We start from the raw sequence: 19,779 nt of genomic DNA, 5'->3' as shown, positions 1-19,779 counted from the left end.
ATATCAGCTTTGCTGATCAGTAAAATTCCAACGCCCACAGCAAATGCAATTTACACATCGTTCGACTTAGCTGCACGCCTCGGATTTCAGGGGAGGGCCCATCTTATCTTACCCAGATGCTTTTTGGAACTGCAGACATGAACGGAAGAACGAGCAGGCATTGTCAATTAAACCTTGTCTGCCCCCGATTCAAACAGGAGTCTGAGGGTGGAAGGTCTTTCTCAGTATCGACTAGTCACCTCTGGAATAAGATGCCTTCCCATATCAAAAACCAACCTAACTATGGCAAGCGTCAAAAAATCCATTTTTAAACATTTTATGGACAATTATAAGGAATTGGACCATTTAATGATGTAAATTTTTACAGTTTTTCGATTTTCTTTTTTTTTCTGTGTTAGACTTAATCCAATGCTTCGCTTTTTAATATTTTAGTGTATCTCATATCTCAGTTTTTTTTATATATAATCGTTACATATTTGCGAATCAGTTTCTACATTTAATTTTTAACGCGTCATCTTTTTTATTCTGTAAATATTTATATTTTTTCAGTTATTACTGTTGTGTGCTACCCTCAATAAATAAAGATGATTATTATTATTATTATAACGACAAAAATAGACAAAAACAACAGAAAGAGCACTAGTGGTACTAGTACTAGTGCTACTAGTGCTACTAGTGGTACTAGTGGTACTAGTGCTAATAACATTTCTGTAAGAAGTTGCCGGTGCGTCATATCAGGCTTCAATGCCAACCTTTCTTTGGCGTTGAGGAGAGAGAACCTGGGAAACCTGGTTCCCTGACAAAGCCACGCAGAAAAACCGTAAAATGCATTGGACAGAAAAATCCGAAAAACCGCCATCGTGGTTGGCAAAAACCAAAAACCACACCTAAAGACTGAATTGGAGAAAACCCGCAAAACGCACAAGAGACAAAAACCGAAAAACCGAACTAAAAATTGGCCAAATCCGCAAAACCGAAAATCCCAACGCCCCCCTCGTGTAGTGCCTTATCAACTCAGTGAGGTATCAAGCCAACTGGGAGTTGGTTACGTTGTGAGCCCGTTGTATACCCGTAGATGGTGAAGATACAAGTAAATATATGAAAGATCATATATTTGAACCGCGGAGAAAGTAAAGATATAATTTCACAGCTGCTTAAGTTGTGTATCATGTCTTCATATCTTTCTCCGCAGTTCAAATATATGATCTTTCATATATTCACTTGTATATTCAGTTTGTGTTTCATTCATGGGGGCCAGTTAGCATGAAAGTATTTTAAAAATGAAATTATAAACACAAGAGTTGCTAATTATTTTAAATTCACCATTTTCACGAATATTAGTTACAGAAAGTGTTGTCGACAAGTCAGACGTAGAGCCATATTGGCTTGGACGAATACGATAAACACGCAACTTTTAAAAAGAATGAATTAATGCTTCAAACGGGATAATGTACAGGTCTTGGATTCAAATATAAACAGCCACTTACAAAATAAATTAAATTTATTCGTTCGCGTGTGCCGACCATGTGTATTTTGTGACGTCACAATTATGTCTTGCAGTCAGCGAATCCGAAATTTGCATTTCTATTTGGAAGTCATGGCGGACAAGTACTGTCGGTGACTGCCGTCGTTTCGATTCACAGGCAGATATGCGGACTTTTCGAGCCTATATATATCCAGAAAATCTTTGTCGTATAGCCTAAAGTATTCAGCTTTCAATAAGAACGAATCAGTCCGGCAGATGAAAAGGGGCAGGTGCCAGGTGCCAGTTGTGGTGATCGTGGCTGTGATGTTCCAAGATTCGCTCGGCTCTCAGGACAATCACGGGAGAATAAGTCCATCAAAGTCCTCGAATGTTTGCCAATGAACTAGCTCAATATTCAGTGCTCCACAGAACTTCCTGATTCGCGTATTTGCTTGATGCGCTGCCGCAGATTTTCTTCGTTCGCCAGTTGGATTTATTGTTTACAATGACTGTAGTGGGCGAAGCGACTGTTGACGAGCCGTTCTTAATTGAATGCAATGGTATCGAAGATAAGGGCAAAGAAACGTCGAAGAACAGTGACAAAGAAGGGTGAGAAAACTTTTTACCTTTGCTGAAGAAGTGCAAATACTTGGGTTAACTGGCTGGTGGGTGTGAAGAGAAATAAGTAAGCTTTTTTTAATTGAAAGGCGTACGAACTCAGCACACTGAACCGGCGTCAGCAGTGACAGGTGCTCGAAAGCGAAATTCGGGAAGTAGCGTCCGCTGATGTTTTATTATGAATGCATTCAACTTTCTGATGAGTAATTTGAAATTTTATCCAGCTTAATGGTCTTTGAAAATGCATCACATTTTATGCTGAGAGGACTCTTCAGGGCAAGTATTAATAATATTGGAAGCGATTTTCGGTAATGACAATGGCATAACAAGTCCAATCGTCCCAAGCGAAGCCAGAACAGTTCTCGGAATCGCTAAGCATTTCTAAATAAACATAGACTACCTACCCTTACTAGGTTTGAATCTTTGAGTCTTTTCTGTCGAAATGAAATTGAGTAATAGTTTCCGAGTGTGAGTCATGAATTTTCTAACCTTTTTTAGAAAGATTTACAGCCCTGGTCAGTTAGGGTGTTTACTACAACACAACACTGGAATCTCGAAGAAAAATGTCTAGGGCAAGTGCCTCTGTTTGCCTGTTACTAGCCACGGCCCTGACCGCGAAGTTGTCGAGAATTAAATGTGAAGATTTTTGTACTATGCCCACGCTCGGGACTAGGAAACCGTTTTTTGTTTAAAATTTCTCACATGTAATAAGTCACATTTCAAATCCCGTATCTCCCTAATCTGATTTATCCCACAGATCCTGTTGTAGACATCGTTTTAACCTGTGTCACAAGTGGTCCATTCTGTGCAGTTGGTTCGTTCGTCTTCTTCAACACCTTGTCGGCCTTCTCGGCGAATTCGTAGCCAAGCGTCCGTTAACATCCATCACAGCATGTATTGTGTTCGTTTCTTTGTGTGCTGTGGGATTTACATGGCTTAAGACAGAAAGTAGGGCTGTCAAACTGTTTATTCCTCAGGACAGTAGAGCGATCAAAGACTTAAATACGGCTGAAAGGTTCTTTCGCCTCAAGGTCCGTGACGAGGGTATCATTGTGGTGTCTCGACCAGAGCATCCCAATGTTCTTGCTCCTGAATGTCTGAAAGAGGCCCTAGAGGTGCACAATCAGATTATAACGTTGAAGTTATATTCGGAGTATTGTTTGACACTTTCAGGAGAGAAAGCTAAATCTTTGGATGACTGCGTGATTGTTGCACCGTTTGAAATTTTCCAGAACATAAATTTTAGCAGTAAATCATTGGATGAGATCCAAACAGAAGTCAATAAAGCGTACAATAACAAGAGTTTGGTAATGCGAAATGGCCAACTCTTCCGGTATAACTTTCGCCAGATGTTCGGTCACGTGACAAGAAGTGAAACTGGTGGCTATATAACCGGCGCAAGCGCGTTGCAGCTCATGTATTTTATCAGAGATCCGGACGAGGATGACGTCAGCGAGAAGGTCTTGGAATGGGAGAAAAAATTCCTGGACAAAGCGTCAACTCTGTCTACGCAGTGTTTTGAAGTGTTTCATGAGGCGGAGAGAAGCACAGACGACGCTATTGCTGAAAACGGCAGTGCAGACTTGACTCTAGTGTCAGTAACATTCGCCATTATGATCTCATTCGCCTGTTTGATGCTCGGCAAGTCTTTTAATCCACTGACCGGTCACTCGCTGCTCGCAAACTCGGGAGTGTTCGCAGTGGCTCTCGGAATTTTAGCGGGAATTGGTTTTTGCGCGTGGTGCCGCGTGACGTTTGTGAACATGGTTGGTGTTGTGCCCTACCTGGTGTTAAGTATAGGTATCGACGATATGTTTATTCTTGTAGACGAGCTGGATCGACAACCACGTCAATTTGGCGTGGTCAGGACCGTAAAGGAAGTGATGTCGCGTACCGGAGCGACAATTACTATGACAACTATGACTGACCTGGTTGCATTCGCTGTCAGCACGTCATCTGCTTTTCCCGCTATCAGGTGAGAATGTGTTTTTGTCCGGTTTCCGCCTTTTTTCAGTAATCTCACATGCAGACCAGTTAGTTCGAGTGGTTCGAGGGTATATAAAAGTGGCAAAAATGGGTAATGCCGGGGTTAGACACTGACTGGACAATTGAAAGGAAAAAGGGAAGGGAAAAAGAAGGGAAAAAATTAATTGACAGTTTTTACTTCAGTCTTACTCGAAGTAATGTTTCGAAAGAAAGCCCCAATGAAAGAAATGGCGGGTGTGTTTTTTTTCTTGGAGCAAATGTGACTTTTGCTAATTTTTTTTTTTTTTTTTTGCTAGATCTGTTTGGTGCAAGATTGTTTTTTACTGTATACGTCCGCAATACGGTATTTTTAGATGGCAGTTTTTGGTGCTGTTCATTCTAAAACCTTGTTTTACTCTTTTTCAGTTACTTCTGCACTTATGCTGCTTTAGCCGTTTCTCTTTCTTATGTGATGATGATAACCTTCTTCGTGGCTGTAATGACATTTGACATAAGGAGAATAAAAGCCGGTCGAAGAGATTGTCTACCAGTCTTCCTGGCACCACCACCTAAACAAGACGGGGTGCATTGGGACGAGCCGCGCCCACAGACATCAAACCGCATCATGAAACATTGGGCAACATTTCTCATGTTTAGTCCAGTGAAACTCGTGGTGTTGCTCATGTCTGTGGGAATTCTTGGCTTGGGAATCTACGGAACGACGAAGGTGACCGAAAGGTTTGACAGGAAGATGCTGGCTAAAGACGACTCTTCGCTTATGAAGTTTCTTACTATTCAAGAGAAGTATTACGAACAAGTCATTCCCGTCAGTATAATGCTTATTGGTGACGTCAATTATGAGGACAGCGTTGTTCAAGAACAGATTAGACAGCTGTCAGTCATTGTAGGAAAAAACAGTCACTACCAAGGGCAGACTTTGTCATGGATGGACGTTTTCGCGAAGTTTTCTGCCGCCCAGAGGGTGAACATAACTGGACCCAATTTTATACCTGCGCTAAAGTCTTTCCTCGAAATTCCAGAGTATTCTTTCCTCAAGCAAAGCGTGAAACTTTCGTCCAATGGCAGCCGCGTGGTAGCTTCTCGCATCACGGCCTTTATGAAGAACGTTTCAAGCTCGACGTTTCAGAAGGACGCCATGTTGACAATACGCGAAGATCTCGCCAAAAAGTCTCCATTGAGAGTGATTCCGATAAGCCGCATGTTCATCTTCTTTGAACAGTACGCCATCATTTCTAGGGAGACCACAAGGAACCTTATCATAGCGGCCCTTGCGGTACTCGTCGTGACGTCCCTGTTCCTGGTCGATTGCTGGGTGACGCTCCTTGTGGTGGTGAATTTTGTGGCCCTGGTGCTTGAATTGTTTGGCTTAATGTACTTTTGGAATGTGTCGTTGAACGGTGTGTCGATGATCACGCTCGTTATGGCTATTGGCTTTGCCGTGGACTATAGCGCGCATATTGCGCATGCGTTCGTCATGTCCGAGGAGGAAACTGCCAACAAGCGTGTTGTGGACGCTGTTAGTACGCTAGGCGCCAGCGTCTTTATGGGAGGTTAGCAACTAACTTTTTCCCTCGCAACTAACTGAGTAGATTTTTTTTAAGTTTAAATTGTTTTACAGTAGTTACTGTACTGAATAGAAAACTGCGAGTCCATATGTCCAGGTGTCAAGAGAACGCGCGAAATATGAGCCCGTATTGCACTGCAGAGTTGTATTTTGTTTTCGTCACTCGCAGGTACGATTTACCGGTGACGGAAGTAGGATGTGAAACGAGAAGCCAAAATACTAGAAAATGGCGTACTAGTGGAATAATAAATCCTTAATTCGATAATTCAACGTATAATACGCGAGGACATTTTGCTCATTGTTCATTGTTACACGTGCCGCGAAATATCCGCGCATTTTCTATGTTAAGCCATCGAATAAGGTGTACATATTTCCCCCTAACCACCCGTAAAGCTCTTCTACAAACCGAACACATTTAACAAGCTAACGTGGAACTTTCGTCTTTCCTGTGAAACAGGTTTCAGCACTTTCCTGGGGATGCTTGTGCTAGTCTTCGCCACTTCGGAGATCTACCGCATTTTCTTTCGCATGTTTATGGGTATCGTCTTGTTTGGACTTCTCCACGGACTCTGTATCTTACCTGTCCAGCTCTCCTTGTTCTGGTGGCAACCAGTCGTTACTCAGAAAGACCTGGCGGAGCACTTAACAAAGGAAGTAGAAGCTGAGGAATAGCAAATAGGCTTCCTTTATGCAAATTTCCGTTAGAATTTGGCTACAACGAGATGCTCTAAAAGCTCTATTAACTCCTCCACACCGTCATCCCTGTCTCGTTGAAGCATTCCTCTCTATAAAGCTCCCTCGCCTGTTCTCCTAAACGTTATTTATCCTTTAAGATAGCTAATCTGTATCTAAGTTTTCTTGCGAAACGACTTGCGCAATAACTGATAAGTTGTTTTCTTGTTTGTATTGTTAACTATTTCTTATACGTTAGTATGATGTTGAGTGTTGAGAGCAATAATGTATAATTATTGGAAAGCTTGTCTCTCTTGGGTGCTTGAGTTATATAAACTCACAGAGAAAAACACCAGAGAGATGATGATAAACCAAAAAGGAACGAAGATGGTTTTAAGATTGAGGTAGATTACAAGTGATGAACTTGAAAAGTTCAACTCCAGCTTCCATCGACGACGTGTTATCATCACACCAATAAACGTGTTTGTAAAGAATCATTTTACACAAACCTTGACTGGGGTTATTAAAGTAAATATGTGAACAATTTTAAAATTATAACAGAGTTTTAAGGGGTGGACTATTTCACTTTGAGGGGTGGGGTAAAGGGTGATTTTGATAAAATAAGCATGTTAACGGAGAAAAATATATCATGGAAACACGCGTCCCGAGAAAGATATTCTCAGTGCATGGAAGGGTTGCCCCCACCTCAAAAGTCAAATGGTCCACCCTAAGAATGCAAAATATGCTTGGAAAAAAAGAGTTTTCGAAATACTTAAAAGATTTTGGGAGAGAAAATTGTAGATACACGAGTATATTATTGTTTGGAGCAAGTAAGTTGCTTTATTTATATCTCATTGCACTGAGAGTATTAAAAGAATTGTTGGTGAAGTTGGAATTTATCATTGCGTGGTGGAACGATGTTACACAAATTGAGCAAAGACAACTCGACCTGTAAATGGCCGTACCTCGTGATCAACGACGTGAAAACTGCAAAACGCTTTCGTGACGATATCTCGAGTATAGGGAGTTAACCTGAGTTGTGTCCAAAACATTCCATGTGGCGCTCTCTTTGCTCACTCTCTTTTTAGATCTAGAGAGATTTGACCTTACGGCGAACTCCCTTACAAACAGATGATGACGCGCCCGTGCTACATTTCGCACAACTTGAATAGGCTTGTTAAGCGTGCATGCGTGGAAAAGGAATCGCTATCTTGAATGGCTACCGCGTCAGGAACCCGTTTTAAGAGTCCTTTTAAATAGCACTTGCACGGAGAATAACTCAATTTCTAATGGCTGCAAACTAGTTAACAAGTGGTGTTGCACGAGTGTTTTTGGTTCTTGTTTCAGGGATATAATGGATACGTTTGGGCAGCTTCGCCCTAGGGCGTAGGTCACAATCCAATTCACGTAGCAGGAAATTAGAATGCTAGTCATCTCTCTGTACCAGTGCTGCGCCATTAGCCCGCGAGGAAACTCCCACCACTCCTTGCTCCCCTACCCCTAAGCGGGCTCGCTCGCTAGTATTCTTAATTCCGAGGGGCGTATTAGTTCCACTATTTTCTTTTAACAAGCTAGCTAGTTTTATTAAAATTGAACTCATTTTTTTCCTAGAATGAGAGAAGAAGAATTTGTTTCAATGAAGTACCCACAGCCTTGATCTAAAGCCTATTATAGACTGATCTATAACACAACTCTCTAGCCAATGTGCTATGTGCGAGAGACAGTAAGGTTCTCGAGAGTTGTAGGTCACAGCTCGCTTTCTTAACTCTGAATTAAGCTAAATAGCATGAGGTTCTGGACAGAGGCTCACAGCTAGTTGCTAATGACAAGACCTTTGCAATTCTTAAAAATTAAAATTCTGGAACAAATCGTATCTCAACCTAAACAGGTCTACTGACTCAAAATTAATTGATTGCAACATGGTTGTTTACTAACAATTGCCAAACGAAGAAGACAACTAAATTTTCAATAACATGCGGCTTACATAAATCGTCATAAAGCCCTTCGTAATACGTTTACTTGAAACGTTTATTGTGGCAAATGGAATTTTTCTGATGCATCTTAAAGGTGCTACTGAACATTGCGGTGTCCTAGAACCCTAAGTTTTAGTTCCAAACAGAAATTGTAACCGAAATATAGACGAGTGCCATTGGGAATATTGATCGTTTTTATTGGAAGATTTTTTTTGTGAAATTATTCCTATTTTGTCTCCGTTCATCACAACATATTCCCAGCACTCCTGGTAGGCAATAGAAATTATCAAAGAAGGGAGGATTATAGCTTCACCTAACATATAGCATCACGTGTCTTGTGCAACTACAGTCCTAATCTAAATCGTCACTGATTCTGGGTCTAGTTGTGACCTAATATTGAAACGAAACGCTACCCACACAGGACAGCGGAACTGAACTATCACTGGTTTGAACTGATAATTCGGTTTTAATTAGTATTCGTAACGCTAAACTCTGATTGCGTTCAAATACTGCATATGTTTAAGTAAATGAAAAATTAAGTATGGCTACAGGGATGACAGTTCTTATATTACAAAAAAACACAGTGGCCATTCACGGACAACTTTGCAGGTCGTAACTAGTCTAGCCTGTGTCAGCTGTCCGTCAGGTGGGAGCAGCACCAAAAGCGGCGAGAGAAAAATAGGAAAACGAGCTTGGGGTAAGCTGAATTGCTCCCATATTTTCCCTCGCCATTTTTTCGCTGCTTCCCTACAAACCAAACGTCTGGAACAGTGTATAACAAGTCACAAAAAATCAGTACCTTCCTGGCCTAGTGACCCCTTAAATGGAGATCTGATACAGTCCGCAGGGGAAGGCTCTCGCCTGTAATGACGAACAGCTAGAAAATTGAATGGCTGTAATCAAATCAAAATATTTCTATTTGATATCTCTAAATGTTCCGCTGAACTATCTTTGATCTGCTCATGTTCAGATTTCTGGTGGCTTGGTAATATCGCGTGATTACAGCAAGCAACCATAGAAAAATGCTGACGTCAGCTAAACTACATGTAATAGAAAGTGGTTCATTGAATGGTTGTCTCCTTGCATCTGTGGCCAGCTAGCTATAGCATCAAGGAAATTGGAGGTGAACCTCAGCTGTCTCGTCCTAAAGCTGTATTTCATCTTTACACCACACGGCGCACTTGCTTGTGGGATTCATAGGCTTGTTTGGTTTACATTTAAACGCCTTGGCGAAGTCATATGAGTTGGACAACGTTCCAATAACCCTATTAACAACAAGGAATAAAATGACATTAAAGAATGTGGTAGTGTCAAGGCAAAAAAGAAAAAAAAAGGTAGGCTCATTGGGATGCCCCAAAGCCATCTTAACTGGCAAAGCACAGGAAAATTGTTTACGATCTTTCTCCAAATTTCAAACGTTTCTAGTGTTAAGGACAATTTAACCGTGAAATGAGTGTTTATACCGTCAACTGCATGCCAAAAGAAAGGTTCTCTGATCCTGACTTCAGCTTGAAGGATCGGAACCAACGACAAAAGGTCTCTATCTAATTATTTTATGATTGGGGACGGGTTGGGAATACCAAAATTAAAAAAAAAAAAACATTAATACGCTGAGAATTAAAAGTGACAAAGACAAACATTCTTACCCAAATAAGAGCAAAGACTGCTCTAGAATCAAAACTGACCAAGAGGTTCTTCCCTACCTAAATTTCTCCTCAGAATGCCTATCGCTTAATGTCGCCAAATATTGTTCCGTGGGACGACTGTTACTGCAATATGCCTGAAGTAGAAAATACAGTAATTTTAATACTTTATTCTATTATTTTAAGGAAAACGACCAAGTTTTTAAGTTTGCAAGACATGTTTCGACAGAGCTTCTGTCATCTTCAGTTGAATGAATGATTACAAAGCAAGTTGAATAATAAGTAGGCAAAAATGCTAATTAAGACAAATAGTAACAACAAGAACGTGAAAAGGTGTAAGTTAAAAGGATAATTTTAGATTTACATGGTGTAATTGCTGTAAATCTAAAAATTATCCTTTTAACTTACACCTTTTCACGTTCTTGTTGTTACTATTTGTCTTAATTAGCATTTTTGCCTACTTATTATTCAACTTGCTTTGTAATCATTCATTCAACTGAAGATGACAGAAGCTCTGTCGAAACATGTCTTGCAAACTTAAAAAATTGGTCGTTTTCCTTAAAATATTTACATGTCTGCTGCTATCTAGACCTTTATTCTATTATCTTTAAAATCAGTGTCCAATAAATGTCGTGAGTGAAGCAAGACTTATAGGCTTGTGTAAAACGTCTTGGGGTGTTAGCAGGCTCTCCGCTCATTTTATATTAAAAGGAACGATGCATCATCACCTGACCAAATCCTATGTAGAACAATTGTTCACTTGTGAAGTTGATGCCCGGTAGTCGCCAGGATTCCTGACCGTTCTTTTCTAACCAGTTCTTGTAAGCCTGAATATAGAACACGAATGTGTTGAGTTTGTATAAATAATCCACCAGCAATGTCACCATCACGTTCCTGTGTTTAAAGGAGGTACGTCACAGTTTACGCATCTTGAAAAATTTAGTCTAAATTTTTTCAAGTTCGTCGTTTGTAATCCGTGTTAATCTTCTCCATGCATCCTTAACCAAACTTGTTCTTTTATGGTTTATCATTACCTCTTTGGTGTTTTTCTATCTTAGTAAACTGCTATTTTCAGGTTATCTTCCATGTAAAGTTACTTTTGTACTAACCAAAATACCAAATCCCGTGTCTGATCTCCTTTAACAGACTAGGTCATTCCTCATATGCTATTAATTAACACTTACAACAGTTCAATATGTGTTTCTTTTGGTAGTGTTAAGTGTTTAGTCGCAGTGCAATACAACCGAAACTGTCTCCCTCAACTTTTGCAATGTCAAATCACCTCTGATGGAAACAAGGAATAACGAATCTACGTTCATGAAGAGTACGTCATATTAACCTACCCTAAATGATGCTTTGAAACCTCCATTGTCCGCAATATTTTCACCCAGGGTCAGCTTTCCATTAATCTGCGGCAAACATTGATCATCCAGGTTAAGAAACTTTAGCAAGATAAGTCGCCTTTTCTAATTAAGTGCGAATTACCTGTCTATACATTCATTTGAAGAGATTGGGTTGGGTAACGAAAGCTAGCTAAGAAGACACATCTTGTACGGAAAGGGCACTTTTATAGATTTTGCTAAGGGCGCATCTATAGAATTTGCATGAGTTTGACAAAATAAATTGACCACAAGGAGTATAATTTTTATTTGCAACTGCATGCCAAACGGTCACACCCTTACTGTCAATAAGCGTGAATGTTTGCTGAAAAGTGACCGTTTCGGTTCCATCCACGTCGTCATTTAGTATAGGAAAAACGAAAAGAAAAATGAAAAACAACTGCGGTCGAAGTGCTAGAAGAATAAGATGAAGACATAACGTCTTCTAATCTTCATCAAGGTCGAAGTGCTATTCTGAAAAAAATACAAAAAAGACACCAACAGCCAGTAGGATGCTTTCACCTACTGGATATTTATCGCGGACTTTGTACATCCAGTACTGATTCTCCACACATTTTGCCTTGGCGTTAAATCCATCCAACGAATCTTGAGACCACCACTGCGCGGTTAGTTCACCGTTTTTGTTGAACTTTCTCCCTAGAATGAATAAATTCGATGATAAGCTGTCTATTTATAAGAAAGAAAGTTTAAAAAAGAGATCAAGAATTAGGAAATCAAATAAATTTACATTTTTAGGCCTGGTGAAACGCACGCAACCATTTTCAATGGAAGCAGTCCAACATTGTTGCACACGGCATGTTGTTCAGATTTGGCCACGGTGTTGCACCATCCAACGTCTCGCATGATCTTGTAGCAGGGTGGGGGGGGGGGGAACATATGCAACATCTTGTGCCCAACAATGTTGCAATGGGCTACGTTGAAATCGGTGGCGTGCGTTTGGCCTGGCCTTTAGTATGTAATCAAACTGCAGCACGACGACTTGTTGGTATGTATAGTAGAGTCGACTTGTTGAAGTACTAGGCCAGAGCACAAGCGAGGAGGTTGCGAAAGGCAAGGATGAAAAAAAAGAACGTGACAAGAAAAGAAATGAGGACTTGATGAAAGACTAGCAAGCGAGTATCCAACATACACAGTTGTGGACATAATGGAGTTAACAAGATGCGTCGTGTTACTTAGCAACGCAGCTCCCTTAAAAACGTAACCACCAGTTTCGATAAAGGACTGGATTTCAAGTGCCCACGATACCGTGTTCTACGGACCGCAGCAACAAAATAACTTACACTCACCTGTATTGTCAAACCCATGTGTGAGCTCATGTCCAAGGATTGAACCGATAGCTCCAAAGCTCAACGATCTGAAGGGAAACGGAGACTCAGTGAATCCAAACGAGCTCAAAAATGTAACTGAATAACCATGTTAATAATATTTTTTTGGTACCTTCACATTCTCTGGAATCTACCGTCTATCTGGCAGCTTATACTGTTATTGAGTTGCAATTATCGGCAGATAAACATTGGACGCGTTTCTTTCTGTGTTAGGTTGTTTTTTTCTGTTGACACTTCAGCTCCTGGTTTAGTCGTATGAATCGTATATAACCGGCGATTTTTACAGACTATTTTGAAGCGTTTTCTTTTTATATTCGGTTTTTGCGTGCTTATCTTACCTGGGACTTCCTTTGGCGTAGAAAAATGGTGGTTGAAGAATTCCAGCTGGAATAACTAAGATGAAAAAAAGAAGGAAGAAACAATACAATAACTTATTACTACATGCTCAAGTTGATCTTTGACAGTTTACACACTTTGTGGTGGGACTCACTTATTTCGTTTTCGTTAAAACTGTACATTGCGTTAATCGTTTGTGGGTCCATGGGCCACCTAATGGAGACAGAAAGAAACAGAAAGGACAATGAGTTATGACTTCTTGTATAGCAATAGTGTTGTCAAGCAGTAACACAGCGTAAGAAATATGCTGAATATAAATGGGCCGACGGCTTCCCTTCAACTTGATGCAAATAATAGATATTTCATATGTGCTAAACAAAAGAAATTGAGTTCCAATTTATGTCATTTTTCTCAGATGCTATGGTCTTTTTGATGGTTTCCACTCTTCAAGACTTTCTTGCCCATTCGTGCTGCGGTAAAGGCGCATTTGATCATATTTAAATGCTACAATTTGCGCCATAGATCTAGAAATATTTTTTATCATCATCATCACCATCATCATCATTATCATAATCATCATTATTATTATCATTATTGTTATTATTATTATTGTTATTATTATTATTATTATTATTATTATTATTAGATCGGTCCACACACAGAATATGCTCTTGTCATCCTGAAGACAAAATCACAGTTTGTTCCAAAAATTGGTGGCCAACAACAACAACTTACTCTTCTTTATCGACAGGCTTTCTTAGCTTACTAAGCATCCTCTGGTGCGCCATTTTTAAAATTGCAATTCTATTCTTGAAAAGAGTGTTGCTCTTTATCTCTACCTGAAAATCAGAAATCAGTGAAGTTACAGCTGAAAGTAATTGTGCTTTGTTAATTTAAGCATCAAACGTTTTAAAACCAAGCGAAGGAAGAGTTTGATTTAATCCTTAGCACTTACGTGATCATACTTTTTGAACCTCTTCTTGAATTTCTTCTTGTCAACTAAATAATGTGGGAAACCAACCTCATCGTGCATGGCATCCGCCTGGAAGAAATAGTAATTTTATTACGCTAATACTGTTTTATTTAGAATAGTGAATCTTGTCGTAAATGTTTGCATTCAGGTGCTAACCACAAATAGTGTCGTGCATTGCGAGGTCCAAATTATAATGCATGAAGAAAGAGGGTTGGAGTGAGGGGCGAGAAGTAAGGCAACCCACTTTTGGTCTTTCCTTAACTGTGACCAGACGCTACGCAGTAAAAAGTACTCTATACAACTTCTATATATTATAATGTGTGCCGCAGATTTGGAGGTTTCTCTCTTTTCCCATGAAAGTGTACAAAAATTATTGACACCGTTACTACCCAGCACTTTGTGCAATGCAACTATGTGCAAACTAGCTATTGATCATGTAAAGAGATGGCTGCATCCACAACTTTGAACAACATCTAGCATGTAACAATAATGATCGCACCTTTTCCATTACTGCCATTTTAGTAGTCTTGTCCATCCATGGAATGCCGTTGACATTATCTTTGAAAGCGTTTCGCACCTCCACTATCATATCCTCCGCCTAGGAGAGGTAATCACAGGCATCTCAAGACAAGGTTTCGTATCAATTATTAAAGAAACTATTTTATGCATTCACTAGTAGCTCAAATTTCGTTGCCCTCTCGATGACGTTTCCACCCTGAACCTTGAGAATTATTGCCCTTTTCAATAACATCAGAGCTTTGAGCAATAAACAAGTGCGTTTTCACTGCCTTTCGATATCATTGGGGGTTATAAGGATTAGTGGCAAGGAAAAATGCATTCGCTTTTTAGATTTGTTTCTTTTTATTATTCAGAGTTCTCATGCAAGACGAAGTAACAGGTGATGGACAAAGGAAAGCAGTAGAACTGTTACTGTATTGTTTGGTGCAGGTTAGGGAGGGCCGCACTAAGGATAGATGGTCCTTAACACAGGTTTGACTTGATATATCTATTTATGACAATTTTTAGGTGACTCGTTTTCGTCTCAGCCTATATTCAGTACGTATTTCTCAAAGCTCCTTCACCATTTTTTTGCTCTTGTTGGTAAAGTGATGTTCCACATAAGCTGATCCTAATATGTCCCCCAGAAGCTCGTTTGTAAACGTTACGCATGTTTTCCAACGCTTCTTCTGCCCTTTGGAGCCCAGGACACGCTCTCGATACTGCGTCCTGGCCTTGCGATAAGGCTTCGAAAGGAATGACACCTCGTCTTGTATAACATTCCACACGATGTAGTTAGCAAGGATTCTGGAAAAAATAAATGAAAAACAACGCATAGTTTTTTTTTCCGCAATTTGTGTCAACGTCGGTCTTGAAACAGAATGGAAAGTCGGAGACGTACGTTGTCAGTCTTTTTGTTCTGACAACATAGCCAATTCAACATTTTTCCAATTTTATAGGTCTACTTCTGAATCTAACGATTGGCTTACTCTACCAACGAAGACCCGTGTGCTAACTTTAATTATTTGTAATTTTCATGTAACAATTCCCAGTTCCCGCATAGTTTGGTCGACTTATCCAGGCAGAAACAGAGACGATTTTCATACCTCTTGGGAGTCTCCTTGATAATCCTTGTCATATTTTGTAGATATGGCAGCGCAGGAACAATGATCTCTTCGTCATCTTTCAATGTGTTGTTAGCAAATATAGTGGATAAATGATGCATCCAAGGGTACTGTGACAGAGAGGAGAATCAACATTCACTTACTTGAATTCTGACTAATACACTCGAGATTACATCAGTCTAAACAATTGCAGCTCGGGGGTAAATTTAAGTTTTTGCTGTTGTTGTTATTGTTGTTGTTCTTGTAAAGTTGTCGTTACATTAAACTACCTTGAAACCAGGTTACAGCTTGTACCATCTCATATCAGGTATGCCTTCTATGTAAGGACATACCAGTTGATGTTGAATGTGTTACGTCTGTGAGGTTATTTGCACTGTAATATCAGCACTGATTGTCCAACTATTTTCAAGAAATTGATTAAAAATAAAACAAAATCTTTCTCACCCCAGGCGCGTCCTTCATCAGTTTACCAATGGTCATTCGGTTGAACCACGAATCAGTCTTGTCCGCATCAGGAACACTAATCTGAAACACATCAATTAAATTCAAATAGAAAATGTGTACCCAGGATGATGATCAGTATTTTACTCTAGAGTTGATGGAATCTATCTTTTAATTCACTTTTTAATGCTTTTTTAGTTAGCACGGCTTTGGGCATATTTGGTCCAGACATTTATTGTTACAAACGTATGTAATACTTATCTTTGCAGTAAACATTTTGGTACTCTAGGCTAAAGTATCCCTACAACATCTAAAAAATTCCAAACACCAAATCACAGGCTGTCATAACATAGTTACTTGCAAAGCTTGAAGAACCAGCGAATCATAATTGTTGTTACCTTAGCTAATTTCTTTTCAAACGCCACAATCTCTTCAGCTCGCTTCTTCATTTCGTCATCACCACCAAGCAATTTTCCGACGGCTGTGATGAACTGTTTGTACGCTGTCATAATCTTAAATGCAAAAATTACAAAAGCATGACACTTTTGATCATTCAGAAAAGGCATATGCCAAGGACTGCCAAAATGATGCAAAGTTTATAAAATTATTTCAGTAACTTTGCCATTTCAAAATTGATTTGACCAACTTTCAAAACACACGAAACAAACAAAAAACTTAGAACCAGTGAAACTGTTACCTTTGGGCTGTCGAAGTATACCTCTCTCGAAAGGCTAGGACCGGATTGATCTATCTGGTAGTAATGGAACAAAGTTGTTATGGCTCAGTAATAGAACAACTACAAGAAAACGATCTATCTAAGTGTGTTTCAAGTGGACAATAAACAAGTGTGTATGTGTAGAAGTCTATATATATATTTTTTTGGAGTCCGAAGGTCGACGAACTGTAAAGTACAGGACATTTTCCACCGGTTACTATCGTCAGTGTTATTTGGGATTCATCCATCCTAAGATAGGGTCAGTCAGGGTTTGGGTATACGATAAATAGGTGGTTCAAACTTGGTATGTGGTAACTGAATTATGTTTAAACGGTATGTTTAGGTAGAGGTCTCCTTAGATACAATGAATTGAAAGTTGCAAATTGATTTCATGTTTTTTTGCCAAGTCTGGGTTAGTTTCGTCAACCCCGCGATAATTGAGCTTGTTGCTGAGGGCCTGGATGGGTTGCTGGGATCTCAGTTTTCAATTACATGTTTAACGATTTCTTAGCTCTCAGTCAATCTAAGCCCATTTGTCAGTTATTTGTAAATTTTTTAACATCTCAGATATCATCTATCAGTAATTATAACAAAAAAAGTTGTTTCTCAATTGACAGATAAAATTTAAGCCAATTCTCAGCTATGAGTTAAACGCGTCATCCACAGCCTTGTGTCGTTATCGCTTCAATGAAATAAGGTAAATTAAATATATAGTATATATTGGTTCATCAAAAATTGAACTTGAAGCCAGTCTTTGTTACCGTTGAGTTATTTTTTTTAGTTCTTCGCCTAAGGGTTTTACCAAACAATTTATGAAGGAAGAATATTGGTTTCCTGAAATTTTTCAATCAATATATTAGTACAGGGAAACGTCGATGGCCACTTCGTAGATACTTGAAAAGCTATTACGGGATTAAAAGACATTTTGAATTCACATTCCTTTTCCGACTGGAACAGTGGAATGATTTTTCATTTTTCTGTTCTCCATCTCCTTTTCTTGGACATTTAAGGGAAAACGGAATAATCTGACACCTCGAGAGGGTTATATATTTCACGTACAACAGGTAGTACGCCAAGCTAAATGCCATATAAACTGGTTAAAATTAGCAGGTTATATTAAGAACAGCCTCTTGTGCTTGTCACAATAGAATTAGAACTATAAGTAATGACTTTTAAGAGAATGCGGTAACCTTTTTTCTAACCAGAAGGATGATATGTTTAAGTTTCGTGAGTGATCCAACCGTAGTTTAGCCATCTCTCCGCCCACATACTTGTTGTCAATTGATCTGGGTGTTTTTTTGATTCCTCTTATTCAAATATGAAAACAAATATTGCGCGTGTGAAATTGTCCTGCCAATTATAAAACGATTTCTTTAGTTTCTCCAATAAATGAAAATAGTAACAAAGCGATTTCCCTCATCAAGTGGCGATGACATGATCAGGAAAAAAAGGTCTTTCCAACAGAAGCACTCATGTAAGAAGCAGTCCTTACTTACTTGTTATATCACACCAGGATTCTTATTGAACGGCACTCACCTCAATTATGTGCCTGGTGTTGTTTATAGGATCGTCGCTAATGTGGACAGAAAACAAGGGTCCGCCAGCAGAGGTGTAGCTCTTGTGGATGTTCAACAAAGTTTGCTCTAAATCCCAATCGTCTTCATTCCAGCCTGACTTACTATTAATGCTCCAGGAGCCGATGTCATTGATCAAATCACGAAGTGGTTTGTCGCCCAAGTGATCAATAGTTTTTAAATCCATACACGACTCGAAGAAGTCCTTTGGCAAGTGAAACAACTTTTTGCTACTAGCTGTGATGCCTTTTTCCAAGATGTGCCTCAGGTTGCGCTCCACGCGCCCATTAAGCTTGGCAAAAGTGGAATACGTGGATGAACTCTTGGGAATAGGATTAGCCTTGATCCAACCCCCGCATACATAATCGAAAAAGTCCACACAGGGATCTTTGGAGTAATCCATGGAAGCGTTTATGTATTTTGCCACCCTTTTGCAATCATTAGTTTGACAAACGTCCACGGAATCCTCTTCAGAATGCGACTTAACATCACGCGCCGAGCGAATAGCGCCGCCTGTACTAACGAGTTCATCAAAATATGTTTTGCGCTCGTCGCTGGTCGCCACATGAACCACCGCCACCACTAAAATGACTGTCAAAACACCAAGAATACCCATAAAGCGCGCCCCACAGCCCCACGAGGACGCTTGGTCGTTCATTTGGGATCCTTCGCCATTCCGCTTCCTCTTTGAAATATCGCGCCCCATTTTTGTGATCCGTTTTCTGGGGCTTTGTGATATCTCAATTATTTTCCCCGATATCCCAAAATGACCTTCCCAATTCGCCGTCTCAACTCGGCAGGCGATAAATTATGTACCGGTTGAACAGGGAATAACGTAATCATGTTTTGTAATGCACGAAGAGGACTGGCTACACACGGTGCACTGGTAACCAATGAAGAGTAACAGTGAATCTAAGAGATACAAACCAAGGCCAACAGTTTCTAAAACAGATGAAGTTTTTCTTGTTGCTTCTTTGACTTTCGTGTTTTGTTTCTTCTTTGCCTACTCATAGCTGAGCTTCGTACGATCAACTGATTGCTAAGCCCCGAGCAGTGAAAGATGAATTGCTATGCTTCGAAGAATGCTTTGTTGAACTGAGTAAGATTGTCAAAACAATCTTTAGTTAACCTGCATTTAAATGTTTTTTTTTTTCTCTGTGATAGTATATTTTCGCGCTAATAATGGCGTTAAATACATCAGAGGAAGTTAAACTTTTTTTAAGTAGTATTCAAGGAAACAAAGCTCATTAGACTTCTCCAGGACACTATTTGTTAGCTGCACCAGGTCGCAACTGGTACCAGTTTTGTTGAATGTAAATAAAAAGCGAAAGAAGATGAATATTCCTCAGTGTTTTAATTGAGGAAAAGAAATTAATTTTTTTTTCTGTTCACTCTTCTACGTGGGTAAATTTTATGCTAAGCAGTTCCAGTATCAACTTTTTAAACTATGTTATGTCCTGTTTTTGACAGCT

General features: G+C 39.6%; 2 protein-coding genes across 2 annotated transcripts; one reads left to right on the top strand and one right to left on the bottom strand.

The window, feature by feature from the left end:
• Positions 1-1,551: 1,551 nt before the first annotated feature.
• On the top strand, positions 1,552-9,401 carry LOC145496776 (patched domain-containing protein 3-like). The gene is made up of 4 exons (XM_081476520.1): positions 1,552-2,074; positions 2,841-4,058; positions 4,475-5,619; positions 6,091-9,401. The coding sequence occupies exons 1-4, from the start codon at positions 1,971-1,973 to the stop codon at positions 6,303-6,305; spliced, it is 2,682 nt and encodes an 893-aa protein (XP_081332646.1). The 5' UTR covers positions 1,552-1,970; the 3' UTR covers positions 6,306-9,401.
• An 18-nt stretch (positions 9,402-9,419) lies between these two features.
• LOC145496777 (endothelin-converting enzyme homolog) lies at positions 9,420-19,169 on the bottom strand. Its single transcript, XM_081476521.1, has 17 exons — positions 18,270-19,169; positions 16,716-16,769; positions 16,417-16,530; positions 16,022-16,102; positions 15,560-15,687; positions 15,038-15,260; positions 14,455-14,553; positions 13,938-14,024; positions 13,718-13,821; positions 13,137-13,195; positions 12,985-13,039; positions 12,608-12,675; positions 11,827-11,957; positions 11,265-11,330; positions 10,650-10,748; positions 9,982-10,058; positions 9,420-9,543 (listed from the first exon to the last, which is right to left on the bottom strand). The coding sequence occupies exons 1-17, from the start codon at positions 19,011-19,013 to the stop codon at positions 9,423-9,425; spliced, it is 2,310 nt and encodes a 769-aa protein (XP_081332647.1). The 5' UTR covers positions 19,014-19,169; the 3' UTR covers positions 9,420-9,422.
• Positions 19,170-19,779: the final 610 nt, after the last annotated feature.

This window comes from Orbicella franksi, chromosome 9 (assembly GCF_964199315.1).
Source record: "Orbicella franksi chromosome 9, jaOrbFran1.1, whole genome shotgun sequence".
NCBI classification, from domain to species: domain Eukaryota; kingdom Metazoa; phylum Cnidaria; class Anthozoa; order Scleractinia; family Merulinidae; genus Orbicella; species Orbicella franksi.
The sequence above is the reverse complement of the archived record's forward strand: the minus strand, read 5'-3'. Positions and strand labels throughout refer to the sequence as shown.

Excerpts from the sequence above, each read along its gene's own strand:
- LOC145496776 (XM_081476520.1), top strand. The coding sequence starts at position 1,971 with ATGACTGTAGTGGGCGAAGCGACTGTTGACGAGCCGTTCTTAATTGAA. Across the intron at positions 2,075-2,840 it reads AAGAACAGTGACAAAGAAGG|ATCCTGTTGTAGACATCGTT; the intron begins GTGAGAAAACTT and ends TTTATCCCACAG. Across the intron at positions 4,059-4,474 it reads TCTGCTTTTCCCGCTATCAG|TTACTTCTGCACTTATGCTG; the intron begins GTGAGAATGTGT and ends ACTCTTTTTCAG.
- LOC145496777 (XM_081476521.1), bottom strand. The coding sequence starts at position 19,013 with ATGGGGCGCGATATTTCAAAGAGGAAGCGGAATGGCGAAGGATCCCAA. Across the intron at positions 15,688-16,021 it reads TGATGAAGGACGCGCCTGGG|TACCCTTGGATGCATCATTT; the intron begins GTGAGAAAGATT and ends TCTCTGTCACAG. Across the intron at positions 10,059-10,649 it reads TCTACATAGGATTTGGTCAG|GCATATTGCAGTAACAGTCG; the intron begins GTGATGATGCAT and ends TTTCTACTTCAG.